The sequence below is a fragment of the Glycine soja genome, chromosome 10, assembly GCF_004193775.1.
Source record: "Glycine soja cultivar W05 chromosome 10, ASM419377v2, whole genome shotgun sequence".
In the NCBI taxonomy this organism is placed as follows: domain Eukaryota; kingdom Viridiplantae; phylum Streptophyta; class Magnoliopsida; order Fabales; family Fabaceae; genus Glycine; species Glycine soja.
Genome location: NC_041011.1, coordinates 5535764 through 5557000, shown reverse-complemented (window position 1 = coordinate 5557000; position 21237 = coordinate 5535764). Strand labels below are relative to the sequence as shown.

The 21237-nt window shown below is 31.3% G+C and overlaps 2 protein-coding genes across 2 annotated transcripts; one reads left to right on the top strand and one right to left on the bottom strand.

Moving 5' to 3' along the window:
- The first annotated feature begins 357 nt into the window (after window positions 1–357).
- Window positions 358–9699, top strand: LOC114370355. The gene is made up of 10 exons (XM_028327671.1): window positions 358–543; window positions 861–1004; window positions 1639–1720; window positions 2010–2086; window positions 7673–7725; window positions 8253–8319; window positions 8427–8508; window positions 8637–8721; window positions 8820–8970; window positions 9467–9699. The coding sequence occupies exons 1-10, from the start codon at window positions 358–360 to the stop codon at window positions 9611–9613; spliced, it is 1074 nt and encodes a 357-aa protein (XP_028183472.1). The 3' UTR covers window positions 9614–9699.
- Window positions 9700–11733: 2034 nt separating this feature from the next.
- On the bottom strand, window positions 11734–15495 carry LOC114369248 (ACT domain-containing protein ACR10-like). The gene is made up of 6 exons (XM_028326438.1): window positions 15175–15495; window positions 14869–15087; window positions 13840–13945; window positions 13063–13396; window positions 12491–12775; window positions 11734–12227 (listed from the first exon to the last, which is right to left on the bottom strand). Exons 1-6 carry the CDS (start codon window positions 15326–15328, stop codon window positions 12090–12092), a joined length of 1236 nt encoding a protein of 411 aa, XP_028182239.1. The 5' UTR covers window positions 15329–15495; the 3' UTR covers window positions 11734–12089.
- Window positions 15496–21237: the final 5742 nt, after the last annotated feature.

Sequence of the window (21237 nt, the reverse complement as noted above, 5' to 3'; positions counted from 1 at the left end):
TATTGATTTTACTTATACGTGATTAATTATGTTGAGAAACCACGGCGAAATCCATCATTTATGATTTTATGTTTTATAGATTCTTCTACAAAATATATACTCAACATTTTATCTAATGACAAACATGTTGATCTGCTACATTTATTTAGAAGACCCCAAACGAGGTTTCTCTAAGTTAATAAATTATGAGTTTCTCAGTCAAATGAGAATGTGCGTGGATCCATTTCTCTGTCTTTCTCCCCAAGGACTTTTTTTCTGTCTCGTATATATATGTCCTACACCTTTGTGTATTGATAACAAGGTTATAGATTGATTCCACCAAAAGAGAAAAAGGGTTAGAATTGTGAATATTCTACCATGGATGAAGCCAAGAGAATGGAAGAAGGGCTAAAGACAACCTATAATGATTACCATAAGGGCGAGTTGAAACATGAAATTGAAAGAACTAACGGTAATGGAGATTCCATTGAGCATGACAAAGACGCAAGGATTACCCAAGAGGGTGAGTCCGTTCAGCAAATAGTGGAGCAAGAGCAACCATTGGTGAAGTGTACTACAACATAATTTTAGCAAAGTTTTCTACATAGCTCTTAATTTCTTAAATAATCTTTGGCTTTCAATTTATGCACTACTAGTGTACGTAAAATGAAATTGACGCAGGCGATTGATAAAAAAATCATGATAAGTATGCTTGTACGTAAAATAGTTATTACAAAAAATTAAGAAATTTATTATACATCGTATTTTGATTAGATGATAGTGTAATACATTTCTTTTCTCATAATCTATATACATTTTGAATAGGCAACAAGACTAAAAACTGTTGTATATAACTGTAATCGAGTTACCTATATGTGCAGCTGATGGTACTAGTAGATGATGCTGATGCTGGTGGAGCTTATCCACGCATTGATCACTCCCCATGGAATGGATGTACATTGGCTGATTTCGTGATGCCTTTCTTTCTTTTCATTGTTGGGGTTGCTATAGCCCTGGCACTAAAGGTACTAAGTATTACTAATTAAGAGTTTGACAAATACTAACAAGTGTCGTAAGAGCATTAGTCAAAAAACTCTGAGTAGAAATTTTTTTTATTGGGAGACACAAAATTGTGTTTTTCATAATTTCTTTTACGTTTTTTTATGATTTATATATTAAATTTTTTGTTTTAATTTTTTAACCAATACCCTTAAAGTACAGATTAGCAAGAGTTTTATTATGTGTTTTATGTAAAGTTTCCATTTCTCTAATTATTTGTCTTGAAGAGGGTTGTTTTTGAATTTTTTTACTCTGCATAGTAGTACTGTTATAAAATGTTATTTATAGTTAGTTCTTTTTATTACACCAAACTGTTTTATATTGAATAAATTGTACAAAGATTTAATGATCAATATTAGTTAATACTTATTGGCTTATTGTTCTATTTCTCTCACTATGTTACGTACTAATCTGTCATTGATGTATTAATTTTTCATTCTGCATATATTAATTTATAATTTTCTGAATTATTTATTCATTCCATAGCATAGAACTTTAGCTAGTCAGCATATTATAATGTATTAACTCATTTATAATCTTTTGGGCTTTTTTTTATAAAAAAAAATTATAATCTCTTGGTTGTAACTTGTGACAACACAGAGAATCCCCAAAGTTAAGTATGCTGTGAAGAACATTATCCTTAGGACATTGAAGCTTCTCTTCTGGGGTATACTTTTGCAAGGTAAGCAAAACCCCTCTGGCTCACTGTTTTAATCTACATATTGTAGAAGATGAAACTCAAACTTGGCAACATAGATTATAAACTTCTAGAGATACTAGACCATTTGCCAATAAATGAAACTTTGAAGGATTCTGTTATATTTGCATATAGTATTTAAATTTACAATTAATAATGTCACTTGGAAATTTCAGTAGGATGATCTGATGGTCAATGCATATCATGCAAACCCATGTATGATGTATGTTTATATCTATACATATGTAAGAGCACTCATAAATTTGATTAGCAGGTGGATACTCTCATGCCCCTGATGATCTATCATATGGAGTTGACATGAGATTTATCCGATGGTGTGGCATTCTCCAGGTTTATATCGAGTTTAATTAATACATACATGCTGACCAAAATTACATTATTAAATTCTTTAGTAACCATGATTCTTTATATATATATATATATATATATATATATATATATATATATATATTGTTGGACATTTTAGTGTAATTGATCTCTTTATTATGTTAAAATAAGAGTGCACGCTTGTTTTAATGTAATAACGAGATGTTCGGTTTAGGCAAAGGTTGGAAGTTACATGGAAGTTACTAAAACTTCCATCAACGGTTGGAAGTTACATGGAAGTTACTAAAACTTCCATTAACGGCAATTTTTAAAAATAAATAACTTCCATCAACCGCCAAAAACCACCTGTTCTTTGATTATAAATAATCATCCTGGTTCAGAAAGCATAACATGTGAAAAACTCACAAGACCAAAACAAAACTCTTGAATTATAATCTTCTGATTTTATCCGATTGAACAATTTTGGTTGAACCCCGAAATTTGATTCAATCTGAAAGTGTTTATACACGACTTCAGATTTATCCAGGATTATCTCGATTTTCAAAATTAACCAACAAAAGATTGAATCAAATCTTTCGAGATGACGAACGATAGTTCGAAGATGACAAGCAAGTTTGCGAAGTTGGACAAGTTTGAAGGGCAGGATTTCAGAAGATGGCAGAAGAAGATGCACTTTCTCTTGACAACATTGAATGTGGTGTATGTGCTGAGTACACCGATGCCGGTGTATATGGAAGGCGAAACTCTGGATCAAACAAGGAAGCGTTCGAAATGGGAGAACGACGATTACATTTGTCGTGGACACATTCTGAACGGTATGTCTGACTCTCTCTTTGATATTTATCAAAATGTTGAGTCTGCTAAGGAATTATGGGACTCTCTTGAATCCAAGTATATGGCAGAAGATGCCTCAAGTAACAAATTCTTAGTTAGTAATTTCTTTAATTACAAAATGATTGATTCGAGGCCTGTTATGGAGCAATATAATGAACTGCTGCGGATTTTGGGTCAGTTTACTCAACATGATTTGAAAATGGATGAATCCATTGCAGTTTCATCTATAATTGATAAACTGCCTTCTTCTTGGAAAGACTTCAAGCATACCTTGAAACATAAGAAGGAAGAGTTGACTCTGGTTCAACTCGGTAGTCATTTCATGATTGAGGAGTCGCTGAGGGCTCAGGAAATTGACAAAGTCAATGATAAAACCGTAGCAGGTTCCTTTTCCGTTAATATGGTAGAGGAAAGTGGAACAGTTAAGAAAAATTACAATGCTAAAGGTAACAAACGAAAATTTCAAGGAAATAAGAACAAAGGTCCAAACAAACAGACAAAATTGTCATGTTGGAAGTGTGGGAAACCTGGTCATTTAAAGAGGGATTGCCGGGTGTTCAAAGGAAAGAACAAGGCTGGTCCAAGTGGGTCTAATGATCCTGAAAAGCAACAAGGTCAGATTGTAGTGAATAATTTTAATTCGAATACGAATTCAAATTATGTATCACTAATATCTGATGCATTCTATGTGCAGGATGATGACGTTGCTTGGTAGTTTGATTCGGGAGCTACAAGCCATGTGTGCAAAGATCGTCGTTGGTTCAAGGAATTTAGACCAATCGATGATGGCTCTATTGTGAAGATGGGCAATGTTGCAACTGAACCAATCCTAGGATTAGGTTGTGTTAATTTAGTTTTTACTTCCGGAAAAAGTTTGTATTTGGATAATGTCTTATTTGTACCTGGTATTCGTAAGAACTTATTGTCTGGTATGGTTTTAAATAATTGTGGTTTCAAGCAAGTACTTGAAAGTGACAAGTACATCTTGTCAAGACATGGTTCGTTTGTTGGATTTGGTTATCATTGTAATGGAATATTTAAATTAAACATTGCTGTTCCTTTTGTTCATGAATCTGTTTGTATGGCCTTGTGTAGTTCTATAACTAATATGACAAATTCAGAAATTTGGCATGCTAGATTAGGACATGTTCATTACAAAAGATTAAAAGATATGTAAAAAACAAGTATGATTCCTCCTTTTGATATGAACATTGAAAAATGCAAAACTTGCATGTTGACCAAGATCACTAGGAAACCTTTTAAGGATGTTAAAAGTGAGACTAAAGTCTTAGACCTTATTCATAGTGATTTGTGTGATTTGCATGCTACTCCATCATTAGGTCATAAAAAATATCTTGTTACTTTTATTGATGATGCATCAAGGTATTGTTATGTATATTTATTAAATACAAAAGATGAAGCTCTTGATAAATTTAAAATTTATAAGAAAGAGGTAGAACTTCATCAAAATGGACTAATCAAAACTCTTCGTACGGATAGGGGAGGTGAGTATTATGATCCGGTTTATTTTCAATCTACTGGAATAATACATCAAACTACAGCTCCCTATACACCACAACAGAATGGTGTAGCCGAAAGGAAGAATAGAACCTTGAAAGAAATGGTGAATTCCATGTTATCCTATTCGGGTTTAAGTGAAGGATTTTGGGGTGAGGCTATGTTGACAGCCTGTTACTTGTTGAACCGAATTCCTAACAAAAGGAATAAGGTTACCCCATATGAACTTTGGCACAAAAAGACACCAAATTTGAGTTATCTCAAAATTTGGGGATGTAGGGCTATAGTCAGGCTTACAGAACCTAAAAGGAAAACCATAGGTGAAAGAGGTATAGATTGCATATTTATTGGATATGCTGAACATTCTAAAGTATATAGATTCTATGTGCTAGAATCTAATGATTCTGTTGCTGTGAACTCGGTTATAGAGTCACGGGATGCTATCTTTGATGAACAAAGGTTTACATCTATACCTAGGCCAAAGGACATGAATTCCATGTCGAAAGTCTCAGTTAATATTGAGGATATACCTTTAACTAGTACTGAAACTAGAAAGAGTACGAGAGTAAGAAAAGCTAAGTCATTTGGTTATGACTTTCAACTCTATTTGGTTGAAGGGTCAAGGAATGATATTGAATTTCAATATCAATATTGCCTTAATGTTGAGGAAGACCCAAAGACTTTTAGTGAAGCAATGGCTTCAAGGGATGCTGTATTCTGGAAAGAAGCAATCCAAAGTGAGATGGATTCCATCATGCAAAATAATACATGGAAATTGGTTGACTTACCTCCTGGATGTAAGCCATTAGGATGTAAGATGATCTTTAGGAGAAAGATGAAAGTGGATGGTACTGTTGACAAGTACAAAGCCAGATTGGTTATCCAAGGCTTTAGGCAAAAGGAGGGTATTGATTTTTCCGATACATATGCTCCTGTTGCTAGGATATCCACTATTAGACTGTTGTTAGCACTTGCTGCTATCCACAATCTGATGATTCACCAAATGGATGTGAAAACTGCATTCTTAAATGGTGAATTGGATGAAGAGATATACATGAAACAACCTGAAGGGTTTGTTATGCCAGGAAATGAAAATAAGGTGTGTAAACTGATGAAATCTCTTTATGGCTTGAAACAAGCGCCTAAGCAATGGCATCAAAAATTTGATGAGGTTGTGTTGTCTAGTGGTTTTGTTATAAACCAAGCAAATAAATGTCTATACAGCAAGTTTGATACTCATGGCAAAGGAGTTATCATTTGTCTGTATGTAGACGACATGTTGATCTTTGGTACCGACCAAGATCAAGTTGATGAAACTAAGGCATTTTTGTCTTCTAAGTTTGATATGAAAGATATGGGGGAGGCGGATGTGATCTTAGGAATAAAGATCAAACGTGGAAACAATGGTATTTCCATCTCTCAATCACATTATATTGAGAAGATATTGGAGAAATTTAATTTTAAAGATTGTTCTCCGGTAAGTACTCCCATTGATCCTAACCTGAAGCTATTACCTAATAAAGGTGTAGCAGTGTCTCAACTTGAATACTCAAGGGCGATAGGATCACTCATGTATGCAATGATTAGTACTAGGCCTGATATAGCTTATGCTGTTGCTAAACTCAGTAGGTTTACAAGTAATCCTAGTTCTCATCATTGGCAAGCTATGAATAGAGTATTCAAGTACTTAAAGGGAACCATTGACTATGGTTTGACATATACTGGATTCCCTTCGGTTATTGAAGGTTACTCTGATGCAAGTTGGATAACCAATATGGAGGATTATTCATCCACAAGTGGTTGGGTATTCCTCCTTGGAGGAGGTGCTATCTCTTGGGCATCCAAGAAACAGACCTGCATTACAAATTCAACAATGGAATCTGAATTTGTAGCTTTAGCAGCAGCTGGTAAAGAAGCTGAGTGGCTAAGAAATCTAATCTATGAGATTCCATTGTGGCCCAAACCTATACCTCCCATGTCTATCAGGTGTGATAGTCAGGCAACTTTGGCTAAGGCATATAGTCAAGTGTATAATGGGAAGTCTAGACACTTGGGTGTTAGACACAACATGGTTCGGGAGTTAATCATGCATGGTGTGATATCAGTGGAGTTTGTGAGAACTCAGCATAATTTGGCCGATCATTTAACCAAAGGGTTAAGTAGAGATCTCGTAAAAAGGTCGGCTGTGGGATTAGGATTAAAGTCCATCTGAAATCTCTTATGTTAAGATACCCAATTCCCATCTAATATGACATTAGGTGCTGAATTCAATGTGGAAAGCTTAACATGTAGAGATTGGAACACATCATCGAAAGTATCCCAAAAGGAATGTGTTCGGTTCTGTAAGTTAAGGAGGTTGAAGTATAACTTCTCAATGGTTCTTTTGAAAAATTGCATTTACAGGTGCAAGAAAGAAAATGACTACCTATATAAGCATGAAGTTTAGCCGCTTCAAGAAGCTGGGACTTGGCTTTGATATGCTTATGAAGGATAGGGACACAGGCTAGTAAAACTAGTGTCGAGCAAGAGTAATGTTATAAACTATTGTGCAGATTATCTTCATGTATTCATTATGAATAGAAAGGGTTCAATCCTTAGTGACACCCTGATATTCGAATATTTGAAACGTGTAATTTGCTAAGATGAAATTCAATCGTCACGATATTTCATCTATGCAGTAGTTTGTTGTATGTTATGACTTTGGTGATTTGATCGGTAATTACACTAAAATGGGGGAGGTCTGTTGGACATTTTAGTGTAATTGATCTCTTTATTATGTTAAAATAAGAGTGCACGCTTGTTTTAATGTAATAACGAGATGTTCGGTTTAGGCAAAGGTTGGAAGTTACATGGAAGTTACTAAAACTTCCATCAACGGTTGGAAGTTACATGGAAGTTACTAAAACTTCCATTAACGACAATTTTTAAAAATAAATAACTTCCATCAACCGCCAAAAACCACCTGTTCTTTGATTATAAATAATCATCCTGGTTCAGAAAGCATAACATGTGAAAAACTCACAAGACCAAAACAAAACTCTTGAATTATAATTTTCTGATTTTATCCGATTGAACAATTTTGGTTGAACCCCGAAATTTGATTCAATCTGAAAGTGTTTATACACGACTTCAGATTTATCCAGGATTATCTCGATTTTCAAAATTAACCAACATATATATATATATATATATATATATATATATATATATATATATATATATTGTGTGTTTATGCAGAGAATAGCCCTTGTGTACTGTGCTGTAGCTCTAATAGAAACATACACCACCAAGCTTAGACCCCTACCTTGAAGCCAGGACACCTATCCATTTTCACAGCCTATCGATGGCAATGAGAAAAACAACAACACATTTCATTCTCAAAACTCAACTAAAAATATGAAAAAAGTTTAACTATACTCTTGGCGTATAAAATTGATATTTTTTATTTTTAGTCTTTAATTTTATTTAAAAAACCCATCATTTATAATTAAAATTTTAATTATTTTGGTCCCTTGAAAAAAATATATACTTCAATTTGCATTACGTATCCGTATCGGATACTTATATATCGTATTTGTGCATCATATACTTTGTTAGTAGAAGAATCAAATTCGTAATTCTTTTTTTATTTTTAATCATTTAATTCACCTTATATTTTTTTTATCATTTTGTAGTTTATCTCAAATGTTGATTATATGAAAACCCTATATACATAGTGAATTAGATACCTATCCTTTTAGAAAGTTTTATAATAATCAATCATTCGGTCTAGATGATCAATATATGTTTAAATTGTACTTTGTTTCTTATTATCTAGTTGCATATCAGCTAGCCTCTCTGGCACCATTGGCATTCACTATGGGCATGTCTTGATTCACTTCAAGGTTACAAACTCTACCCATTAAGCTCCCATGCCTAGTGCTTGTGCACACACTAAAATTTTACTTTATAAATGCAAGTTAGTGAAGAAGTGAAACAATATTTTTTACAGGGTCATTCCGAGAGACTCAAGCAATGGCTCTTAATGGGGTTTCTGTTATTAACCCTAGGCCTCATGCTTCATTTTACAGAGGGTAAGCTGGTAAAAAAATTGTCCCATATGTTACAAGTTAAAAACCCATCCACCAACATATATATATATAGACACACACACACACATTAGTGCAAAATATAGTGACAAAATTTCCATGGAATAATGCAGCTATCCCAATTAACAAGCAACTCTACAGCTTCAGCTATGTTTGTTTCACAGCTGGGGCAGCTGGAATTGTCTTCTCTGTGTTCTACCTACTGCTAAATGGAATCTTAATTAAGTAATTAAAGTAGAAGAATTCTTTATTGGTCATTAATTAATTATGAGTTCTTATTTAATATTCCTCAAAATCATACAGATCGATGTTTGGGGGATTCGTACTCCATTCTTGTTCTTGGAATGGATAGGAATGAATGCAATGCTAGTGTTTGTTATGGCAGCACAGGGCATCTTCGCTGCATTTGTAAACGGGTGGTACTACAAAGACCCAGATAACACAATAGTAAGAATCTTACCTTTTGATTTATACTACTATAAAGGGTGTATACTTTCATTTAGTCGTCATATTTTTTCATATGATTTTTTTTGGATAAAATGTATTTTAAGGCTTTCTTATTCTTTTAAAAATAGTTATTTTAATCCTCACGTATTTTTAAAATATGGTGAATTTCGTCTATGACCCTTATTTCATTTGACTCAATCAGGAAAAAATCTATCAAGTTTTTAAAAACATAAAGACCAAAACAATCATCTTTAAAAACGTACGAACTAAAATCAAACTTATCTAAATTTTGAGAGATATAAAACATATTTTTACATTTTTTTTCCTGTTTGATTTCAAGTAGCTAAGACTAAGGCTGTTTGATTTTCTGTTTGGGGTGCTAGAGTAAACTCAGTTTTGTAAAAGTAAAACTTGAATTGCATTTGCAAAGTTTACCACCTTTAATTCAAATATGCACTAAAAAGCTTACCATTTTTTATGGCATATCATTAATCAGGTATACTGGATTCAGAACCATGTGTTTACCAATGTTTGGCACTCAGAGAGGTTGGGAACTCTGTTATATGTCATCTTTGCAGAAATCACTTTCTGGGGTGTGGTTTCTGGCATCTTGCACAAATTAGGAATATACTGGAAATTATAAGCTAATTACAGAATCAACCATGTTAATTAATGGAAGAGACCTACAATAGTGTAATATGTCAATTCTTCTATGCAATGATTGGTGGTTTTAATTGGTTACTCTATAATTTATACAATCCAAAAATTGTCCTAATTAGTTTTGTTTCTTAATTGTCTCTTGCCCAACTTGTCAAAAAGAGTTTCCACAAAGTTCCGTATGATGGTTCAATTTCCAAAAGCAAAGGAAAATCAAAAGCACACGTTGCATTGTAACCCATCTTTGTTTTTCTTTTTGGTATCATTCAGCTAATCGTGGATGGACCCGTGCAATGATTCACAAGTTCTTTTTGTACTATTTGACAAACAAACTCTAAACAAAGGTTACTTGGTAATTTTCTACCTTTACAAAATGAACCAATAATGCAAGCAAAATATGAACGTAAAGCACCAAAATATCTTACACAAGCATGAAAAGAATCATGTGATTTGTACCGTTGCACATCACGGAGCCACTATATGATCCTGACATTTGGGAATGAAAACAAAAAAAAATGAAAAATATCAGTTTCACTAATTTTTTATATTTTTATCAACAATTTGAACATTTTTTTTTATATTTCCTTCTCTCATCTTTGTCATTGATGATTTTCATCTAAATTACCAATCCAACTATTAATATATATTTAACTTTGTTTTCTCTAATAGGAGGCATATAAAAAAAACCATTCAGTCACCTTTTTAATATAATATTCATAATTCATACACTCATACAAATAAATTTGATGTATATTAACTTTTGAGTTTAATTATGATATACTCACTATATAAAATAATTTCACATTATTATTCAATCATAAATCACTATTAATATAACTTATAAGATAATTTTATAAAAGTTAATAAATTTATTATAAATAATTTTGGTAAAGATAGATACCAGCCGTGGACGAACCATTAATTGGAGGTAGGTTTCCTGAGAAATATCTGTTGGCAAACAAATGTTGGAACTTGGAAGTATATAACAACAAATTAATGAATTGTCACAGATTTAAGATCTCTGAATATGACTTGATCTATTCTTTGATATCCCTGTAGGGGACAGCTGATGAAGTCAAAATCTTAATATTAGAAGGAAAAAAATGAATAGGTGTTGTCATGTTATTTTTTGTTTACTGGTTTTTTTAACTATAAATTTTACGTATATTTATAAGATTTAATATTTATAAAAAAAATAATATAGAATTTTTTTAAAACCAAAAGCTTTAAAAGATTTTTCTGTATTTAATATTTATAAAAAAATATCATACAAAATTTTACGTTATTTAGCTATCATTGAGGGGTAAGAAGGGCGGGAATTTTACATAATTATATCATATAAAAAATCAGCATAAAATTATTCTCTCTAACAAGTACAGGATCAAATTCTCGAATTAATTCAATTAATTAAGTTACGAAATATAAATTATAAATATATAAATTCAATCTCTCATGATATATTGTCTCGTTTTTTATTGACAGTGGCAATCACACACTGTCAGCTGAAAGTGGGTGAAAGAAATATATTGAGAAATAACATATATTTCGAGAAACAAATAACTGAAGATTTGATGCTACAAATATCACTATAAAATATGTGATGCATATCTTGTATTAAAAAACCTTGCGTTAAAAACGAAGTACAATTGTAAGCTTTGATGGCATATCATCTATTAAAAATTAAAAAACTTGGCGTTAAAAACGAAGTACACTTGTAAGCCATTTTTTTTTTACAGAAGAACACTTGTAAGCCTTGATGGCATACATCTTGTATTAAAAATTAAAAACCTTAACGTTAAAAACAAAGTACACGTGTACGCTTTGATCTTACTTCTTGATCCTAAGCCATAATGTATTAAAAACTCATGAATTCTAATTACATGGACTTATCCATTGATTTTCTAATGTAAAACTATGTTCATGAATCCTCAAATAATTTGCTCTGCCGTTTTTTTTTTTGTTGGTACAGATTACAAGTATTTTCACAACAAAATCGTATGAGTAAGATAAAATCACTAAAAGTTATCACTCTTCATTTTCAAGCAAATTGAGTGCACGATGAAAAATTAATTAAAAATGGAAAATGCCAGACCAAAAGTGCTGCAGTTAAGGCTAGAGGTTTATTATTATTACCGGAATAGCAGAGAACTGTGTATACTAATCACTTTACAATATTTTCATTTTCAGTCATTGTAAAAAAAAAATTTTAAAAAAAAGCCTCTAAGCAAGAACCCCTCCTCCATAATGTTCTACTTGTTACTGCTTTCTCATTTATATACATGAAGTTAGAATTACAACAGCTCAAAAGTATAGCGTGGCAAAGACTACCATTCGTGCACAATACATATATTTCACAATTACTTCTAATAACAGTAAAATATATGATATTAGACCATGTTATCTGTACACAGGTAGAGAGGTTCATCTAAAGGGTATGATGGCACCATGACAGCAACCATGCATTACTCCCAACCCATCAGCATTTTCCAAACTCCCTCCTCAACCTTGTTCCTTGGAACAGATAACCCCTCCCCTTCATCAAGCAAGATTCTATATACCTCCCACTCACGATCTCCGATCAAGTGTCTTCCAATTTTAGCCTGTTACAACAATAATTAACCACAATATGAACACATTGTTCTGTTGAAAAACAAGATAGAGAACAAATTAATGAATAGCAAGCAAACACAAATGTATCAAGTTGCTAGAACAAAAACACAAAGTACGTGAAATCTAGTAAAACTGTGTTCAACTAATGAGAAACGGAGCATGATTCAAGAAAGTGAGAAGATATGATATTGGGGAAATCCAAATTATGACTTCACTAAACAGTAGGAAGCATATTAAGCAGATCAGTGATTACCGAAAAGATGCAAGTGTCAAGCATTTTGAGAGCAAGAGTGATATCATAAAAAACAAGAGGCCGGCCCTTGCCAGATAATTCCACAGGATTTGATACCAGAAGCTCGGTATCAGGGCCCCTACTCACGATGGCTACTCTGAGTGGTCGTAGTAGTTCCATTCTAAGGCGTGATGACAAGGAATTCTGCTTGTTGGGGTCAACTATCTTTTTGCCATCTGCTTGCATGATGAACAAGTCAATCTCACATTTTCCTCTAGGTTTTGTAGTGAAACGCCCATAAGAAATCTGGTTGAATGACAAAATAGGTTGTACCCTTAAGATACTAAAGATGACTAAGTATAAGTATACCAGTGAACAAAGAAGCTTAGAAAAACAAAGACATATCAGCATCAGTAGAAGGAAAGTGAAAATTCACTATGCAGTATTCCTGTACAAAAACTGCAAAACTGAGATGAAATGAAGTTTATAGGCTTATTAGTTTTAGTTTTTTTTTCCTGGTGACACTCCAATTTATAGCAGCATAAAATCAACTTTAAGAAATATAGCATTATCTAGATTTCAAATTTCTCTACCTGAATGTTGTAGTCCTTCAGAGTTCTCATGATGTCATAAAGAAGACCTTTGTGGTCCTGGCACATAATTTGGACAAGGGTGTGAGCAGGACTAAGCAAGTTGTCCATTGTGATCGAAACATAATCTGATCTGAGAGTTCCGCCTCGAGCCAAATCAGGCAATTCCAAATCAAAGATATCTGTGATTGCAGTTGGAAGGAATGGAGGTGCCTTGGAACAAGCTGTAATTTCAGGGCCAACCAATTCAATGTCAATAGAAATGATGGCATCTCCCATAATCTCTGTTAAGTGTTCAATCGTTTCATCCTTTCTCTTCTTTGTATGTAGAAGTTCCCTGATACAGATGTAAGATAGAGTACACTACATTAGTAAGCTCTTAAAGGAGATGGAATTGTCATCAAATGGGCATTTGTACATAAGAAAAGAAGCTTCCATTCTCATCAAACACATTGCAACATTCTCTAATGAAACAGATCAGCTATTGAAAAGATTTGATCTTGTAGTATTACTGTATTAGCACATTACCCGGAACAAACCCAAAAAGATTTTTTAATAGAAACCAATAGGGTGACCATCAAGATGACAGTAATTCTGCACACAAGTTCAGAAGTGATTACATTTTTTTTTCAACTCAGAACTTTATATGTTAATTTCATTGAAAAGAGAGAAGGCAAAATAAATTTGCATTCCAATTCATCCACAGACTTAATAAATGGATCACCAAGTTTCAATAGAAATAAACTAACAATTATAGGACAGCAAATGTAAAATGTAAACCTGGTATCTGTGATGAAAAACAGATCCATCACTTTGCCATCAGGTGTAGTAGATACCTTCACTTTCTTTATAGTAAGTTCTAGCTCACAAAGAACCTCAGTGACATCTGCTACCATATTATAAAGACATTCAGTCATTTTGTTCTGTCTACCAATTTCGCACAACATCAATATCACAGAGCAACAATCTCATAAAAACCAGATAACTTCCAATCAATATATCCATGAAAGGAGGCAAAATGCACAACAGGCATAGTATATGCATTGTGAATAGTACACAATGAAGCTTTAGAATCAGAATTCAGAATGCATTTTAGAATATGACATCAATGGCCATTTAAGACAGCCAGTTTCATTTTCCTCTTTGCATGATTTTCACAACAATCAAACCAAACCCTACGGTTCATATACCACTCCCCACAAAAGTTAAAACAAAGGGGTTTAGAGGTGTAACACTAGAAGTTGGAGAAATTAAAAGCTTAAAAACCTTCATTATATCATGAAGCTCCAAAGTGTTGATTCTTAAGCTTATATCATATAGAAACAAGAGCAAATTACACTAAAACTCGTTGAGGTTTCTTGAGATTGCATATGGGTACATTACACAGTGCAATGTGTTTCCTTGGGTAAGAGGGGTGTAATGTCAAAACAATTAAGGGGAATTAGTGTAATTTACCCTAGAAACAATAAAGAAAAGTTATCAAACAACAACATAGTCTTAGACCATCCAATGGTGTTCTTAAAATTTGGACTTAAGGCCTAACTCAATCCAAAAAAGCCGAATTGTATATAGTGGACGTGGGATCTCAAGCACCTAATAGCCGATGTCCCTGATGGCTGCACACTAGGACGCTTCACTCAACCATTCTGAGACATTGGCAATCAACTCTCAATGGCCCCCAATTAAGGCAGGCTAGGGGGTGACCGCAATTAAGACGACTTTCCATTAAGTATCTAAGTCCTATCAACAAAAGCAAAATAACACACATAGAGAAGGATAAATAACTCATCATGAGTTCCAGAAAATTACCGTGCAACAGGCCCTTCCGGTCGTGACAGGAGAAATTCAAAAGAAAGACATCAGAAGGCTTGGAGGGCTGCAAGTCAGAGCGATAATAAGAGATTCCAGAGGCGGAGGAGCAAGAAGGGCAGGCCTCAATGAGCCTCTTTTTCAACAAACTCCACCTCGTCCTCTGTTTCCCAACCACCCAGAAAACTATGTAGCACCATTTCCCATCCGTGGACACATCTTCATTGTATTATTTGCAGCAAAATAAGCAAAAAAGATAAACAGCCTCTCAATCTTGTCGAATTAAAACGAGAGATTATTAATTACCTCCTCTGATTATGTTGAGGCCGAAGAAGAGCATGATTCGACACAAATCGCAGCCAAGACCGGTTTTGTCGGGGCAATTGACCGTGAGGAGAGTTGGGTCGCCGTCTTTTTCTGGCGGCCTTATGATCACTACGTCGTCGTACAGTATACCCATCAATAATCTACTTCTCGTTGTTGTTGGGGGTGTAAAAAGAAACGAAAAGTTTAAGGTGTGCGAATGAAGTCACTGTGGAGAGGTTTGTGTTGTGTACTTGTGTTTTTCTTAACTATGAAGGATGGTTAGTGGCGGTTGGTGGTGTTGAATCGTTGTCGAGAGAAGTTGGAGCCAAATTGACGATATATCGAGAAAACGAGATATAGTGCTAGATTGGAGCTCTGGATTATTAACTGTTTTTTTTTATTTCATTTTTTTGGAACGTGCGACTTTTTTATTCCTCGCGTATTTGTTTGTGAAATTTTGGATTTATCCAGGAAGGGTTTTTTTCATATTATTTGAAAGGAGTTTTGTTTTTTTTATTATTAATAGAAAACAAAGACAGATATAATATCCGAGAAAATTTACAATAACACACTGTCATCTATTCAATCAACTCAACTAAACTCATTCAATAAAGCCTCTAAGGAGTTGTATTTTAGTATATGATGTAATGCATAAGAAAAATAATAAAACCTGTAAAAAATATTTTTAACATATAAGTTATATTTTAGATGTATGATAAACAAACTATATTATAATATTAGGTTATAAACAAACTTTATAATATAATTTATATATTTTAAAATGTTTATTTATTATACCAAATCAAAATTATGTTTCTTGTTTTTCCCATTAGTAAGGAACACAATGCGGGGGAGGCACAGACTAATCTGTTTAGTTAGGCTAGACATCTTGGTTTATTTCACATATGGGTGGACTAGCAGGCTGTCCTATCATATTTTAAAAAATAAATAAAATTAACTTTAAATTATATTAAAATTGTTATATTATATTTTAAAAAAATTAATTCTCAAAGCATAAATTTAAAATAAATAAATATTTTAACAAGTGACAACATATCTTGACAAGTAAAGTAGGTAGTAAGATGAAAATTTTAAAAGAGAATTAGAAGTGACTATACAAATACAGTAAATATATCAAATAATATATTAATCCAATAACAATAAGGTATTAACTTGAAGAGTAGAAAAAGAAAATTCATGTTGATATTAATATAGTTCTAGTGCAATGACTTGAATATAGTGTAATTGTACCGTGCAAGATTGTTGTACAAAAATAATGTGCTCTATGACTATACAATATTAGATGAGTAAAAACTTTTATATATGAATGTTTGGATGTAATAAAAAAAATTAATTTGAAAATTGAATGACTACATTGTTGATAGAAAAAGATAAATATTCTTTATCTACAAATCTATTATAGAATAACAGAAAGTGCATATAAATGACAAATTATTTTGCCATATAAATTAGAAAATAATTAGTTGTTAATTTTAATTGTCAACCCACTTAACAATTAATTATAATAGTAATAAAGATTGAGATTATAATATATACAAATATTTATTTATTCTTAAAAGAAAAAAATAGAGGCGGATCAATAGGCCAACCCGCCCTGTCTTACTTGTGGCCTGTTGGATTGGCAGGTTAGGCGAGGATGAGCTCATTTTTAAAAAATTCACCAAATTTTTTTATTAAATCTATATAAATATTAAAATAAATTTTTTATATAATGTGCTATATAATGCAGAAATGCTAATGTGGGTTTCAAAGAACCATTTCTATTTTATTGGGTTGCAAAATATAAAAATGGATAAATTAGGAACATAAATAATAAAAATTGGATTTTTTCTAAAATATGATAATTCTTATGATCTTGAAGGTGAAATTTTATTTGAAGAATTAAAAGTGATCCGAGAAGTTTTAACAATTGAATCAAAATCAAGTTTTAACAATTGAACCAACCGCCCTGGCTTTCTTAATACATGCACAACTTATAAAATAATATTAACTATTTTTCTATAGCATATTGTGTAATTTAAAAAAATATTTAAATCCAAATTTAACATTTGTGATTAGAATTCAAAAAATTAGAAGTATTTTTTTACTTTTTCAATCTCAATGTTCTCAAAATGATAAAGATATATATAACCAAAATAACCATAAAGAGATATAGATGAAATGGATGAGGTCTCATATGTTTTTGCTATTAGTAGTTTATTGAAGTTTTTATCCGCTCTAATATTGCTTTTGCTGTAAATGTTTTAAGAAGATATTTGACTAACCCAAGTTTAGGTTTTGGAAAGTCGCAAAAAGGGTCATGATATTCTTGTAGGGCACTAAGGACCACCTGTTGACCTGTATGAAGTCCAAGTAAGAAACTTTAAGTCATTGATTAATATAACTCTAATTTTGCAGGTTGTCCTAATGACTGAAGTCTACTTCTTGCTTTATCTTTACTAGGGGTAGGGGCAGAGAGACATCCTATGTCTCTTAACATATTTTAAATAATAAAAAAACTAAGAAGTAAAAAAAAAAAAAAAAAAAAAACTAACAAACATGAGTGGATAGTTACTGGGAGTAGTAAAATTTAAATACTGATAAAGAATAAAATTGTCTGAAATTTGTAGACATGAAAAAAAAAGGATATTCTTTAACTAGGAGAAGAGAGGCACCCTGTAACTCTCTAAATTTCTTAAATAAAAAATATAAAATACATACAGATAATAAAAAATGAGAATAAAAAATAAAAATAATGAGAAGTTAATGTAGGTTAGAAGAAAATTTTGAAATTTAAGAAGTGATTTAAGGATAAAATTATCCAATAAAATATATATATCAAAAGAAATAATTGTCTTTATTAATAGATATAGATAATGACAAAAAGTGTTATTTCTTGAAAGAGTGGTAAACAAACACAAGTTTCTTTGGATAATTATCAACATAAGGTGAGTCTTTTAATTTATCATGATTGACGTATAATTATAGTGGTCATTTTTTTCTCTAATAATTAAATTAATGTTATCTAAATGATAAATATTGGATTTTCTTTTTATGGATTAACATTATTTAATTATTAAAATATTTTTAGATTATTAAATAATAGTAATTATTCAAATTTTTAGATTTTGATGTGAATGATCCATGTTATGTTGAGTCACTCACTTAGGGATTGTTTAGTTGAAATGAGAGAAGAGAAAGGGAAGAAAAACTAGGAGAAGAAAATATCAAAATTAAGAGATTTTGATTAGGCATTTTGTCTGGTTGATAGAATGGAAAGAGGAATAATTCTTTTTTTTAGTTCATAATATGGTGTTTAAAAATAATTTACTTTTATATCGTTATAAATTTTAAATTTCAAAATATATGCACAAATATTTTAGTCATTATACTTAAAATGTTTTAAATTTGCTCATTTCCTTTTCAAATCCTTCAATATTGGATGGAAACAAAATTTGGATGAACAGAGATTTTGTTCTCTTCCATTCTGTTCGCTTTTTAAAAATTGAACCAACCGCACAAATTTATAAATATCCCTCCCCTCTCCTTCATTTTCCTCATACAAACAATGTCTTAATGTTCAATAAGGGGCATTTGCTCACATGATTTGGCTACCAAAGTTATTGTCCCATTTGATTGTTTAGTGTGCACAATTATAGGGAAATTCTAGTAACTAGATAGAAAATAGTTTTCTCATTTGCTTTTCCACAGAATAGCATCGAGATTGTATACATTCAAATTTTTCACCAAGTACCTACATTCCAAGTCTTTCATTTAATTAAATGGTGGGATATGACTATGTTGGGTTAGAGGATAGCAATTTTATTTAAGGATGGATGCCCTTGTACCCTTATCCTCTTTTTTAAGAAAAATACTTTATTTTTTATTTATAAAAAATGGTGCAACGAGAACATATTATGAATATTAATCAATACTTGATACTTTTTCTCATAAAATTCTTAAGAAAATAAATTTGGGTGTTGAAAATAATTTTTTTTTCAAAATATAAAAAAATAATAATAATAAAAGGAGGTTATGATATTTTACCAAAAAAGGAAAAAAAAAAAAAGACAAAAGGATTTGTCATTGGCTATTGCAGTCCCACCATCCTTCTAAATACTGTTCCGCTGTCATGATCCAAAGACATTGGCAGCTATTGTTTGCTTTTCGAAATTCATCTATAATAATAGAAACCCAGATTTTTTATACTTATCTTATAAGAAGAAGAATGATTAATTTTCTTTAAATTCAAATTTTAATTAATAATATAATGAAAAGTATTTAAAGCAGTGAACCTAAATTGTCTTATACACACTAAGTAACAATTTAGATTCAATATTTGTAGATGAAAAAAAGTGATTAAGAAAAGAAAAATTATTAAAGATAATTAATTAAATTTTTCGATGAAGATTAATCATTAATAAAATTAATAATCAATGAATGTGTATAATAGATTATTTATAGTATAGTAAAAGAAATTGTCTTAAACACATAGGACATACTTAAAAAAAAATTGTCTTGAACATATAGTAAGTACTTCCTCCAAGATTCATAAACTCATACGAGAAGTAGAAAGGAACCATCTCGTAGCATATCTCATATTGTCTCGTATCTAAGAGCATTTATGTTTATGCCATTGGGTATCTATCCACCCAGTACCAACTACTTGGACCGAAAGGAATCGGGTGGTCAAAGCAACAACACAAAACCACAAAGAAAATAATTAAAAAATAATAATTTTTTTTAAAAAAAAGATAGATAAACAGAAGTCATTTTCAGAAAATAAAAATAAGATCTCCTCACGAGAGAGTATCACAAGAAAGTCTTAAATGGGGATTCAAGAAAAGAAATGTTCATTTCTATGGGTACCTACCACCAATAAGGAAAACAGGTAAAAACATTACTTTTATCTTCTCTCACGGATCCTGAAGATTGTAAGTATCATACTTTAATTTCTGATTTTACAAAATATATAAAATATTGATTTTAATCTTCAATATCAATAAAAATGAACTAAAATAAATTTTACAAACCTCAATATATAAGAATTAGAATAGCTATCTTGAATTTTGAATCAAAACATTTTTAGGAATTATTTTTTTAAAGAAAATGTTTTTAATTTTTTTTCTTCAAAATAATAATTTTAGGAATTTTTCTAAATCTCTTTTCTTTTTTAAAGACATTTTTACATTTTTTTCTTATTTGTAAAAATCAAAAACAAATATTCAAAAATTTATAACAATTCACATAATTATTCAACTGGAATAAAACTCCTTGACAGTGGAGGTTTAATTTATTCTGTTCTTATGTCTCACCACCTCACAATCACATAGACTAAATTACCTCCCTTTCTGTTTTTTCTTTCAATTTTGTACGAGAAGGTGGAAGAGAAACAAATTTATTAGTGTTTGTTTTTAATACTTTGTCACTCACACGCTTTTGCATGCTCGGTTATTTCTAGCAACTCAAGGCAACAAAGCATCCTTCAACTTCAAGGCTTCAATTCAATGTTTGCTTGTCACCAACACAAAAAAAAAGTGCTTACCCAAAAGGAACAATAAATAAAACTACAAAAATAATTATGCTATTAAGTACGCGAGTGAATCAATATATGAATTTTTTTATCAGTAATAAAAGTTAAATATGTTATTGTTAATACTTCAACACATTAACCAAATATGTTATTAAGTACCCGTGTCAATCAATATATGAAATAAAAGTTAAATTTACTAAAATTCATTTTTGATCTCAAAACAAAATATTTCCTGTTTTTTAATCTCTATAACTTTTTTTAATAGTGTCAAGTAAAATATTAATTGATGGGGTGATAACATGAGACTTACATTATTCAAGTAAAATATTATTTAAGTAAAATTACATTATCAAGAAGTTGAATGGAATTTTTATTGATAAATTATATTTTTAATTCTTTGTTCTTTCATATTAGTTGATGATGTACTTTGATTTGTTTTATAAATTCTTTCTGCATTTGCTTCATTATTTTAAAAAAAAAATTAATTCAGGAAAAAATTATATATTGATCCTTGGAATATAATTACTATA

Excerpts from the sequence above, each read along its gene's own strand:
- LOC114370355 (XM_028327671.1), top strand. The coding sequence starts at position 358 with ATGGATGAAGCCAAGAGAATGGAAGAAGGGCTAAAGACAACCTATAAT. Across the intron at positions 2,087-7,672 it reads GATGGTGTGGCATTCTCCAG|AGAATAGCCCTTGTGTACTG; the intron begins GTTTATATCGAG and ends GTGTTTATGCAG. Across the intron at positions 8,509-8,636 it reads CATGCTTCATTTTACAGAGG|CTATCCCAATTAACAAGCAA; the intron begins GTAAGCTGGTAA and ends GGAATAATGCAG.
- LOC114369248 (XM_028326438.1), bottom strand. The coding sequence starts at position 15,328 with ATGGGTATACTGTACGACGACGTAGTGATCATAAGGCCGCCAGAAAAA. Across the intron at positions 13,946-14,868 it reads CCGGAAGGGCCTGTTGCACG|ATGTCACTGAGGTTCTTTGT; the intron begins GTAATTTTCTGG and ends ATATGGTAGCAG. Across the intron at positions 12,776-13,062 it reads TGAAGGACTACAACATTCAG|ATTTCTTATGGGCGTTTCAC; the intron begins GTAGAGAAATTT and ends TCATTCAACCAG.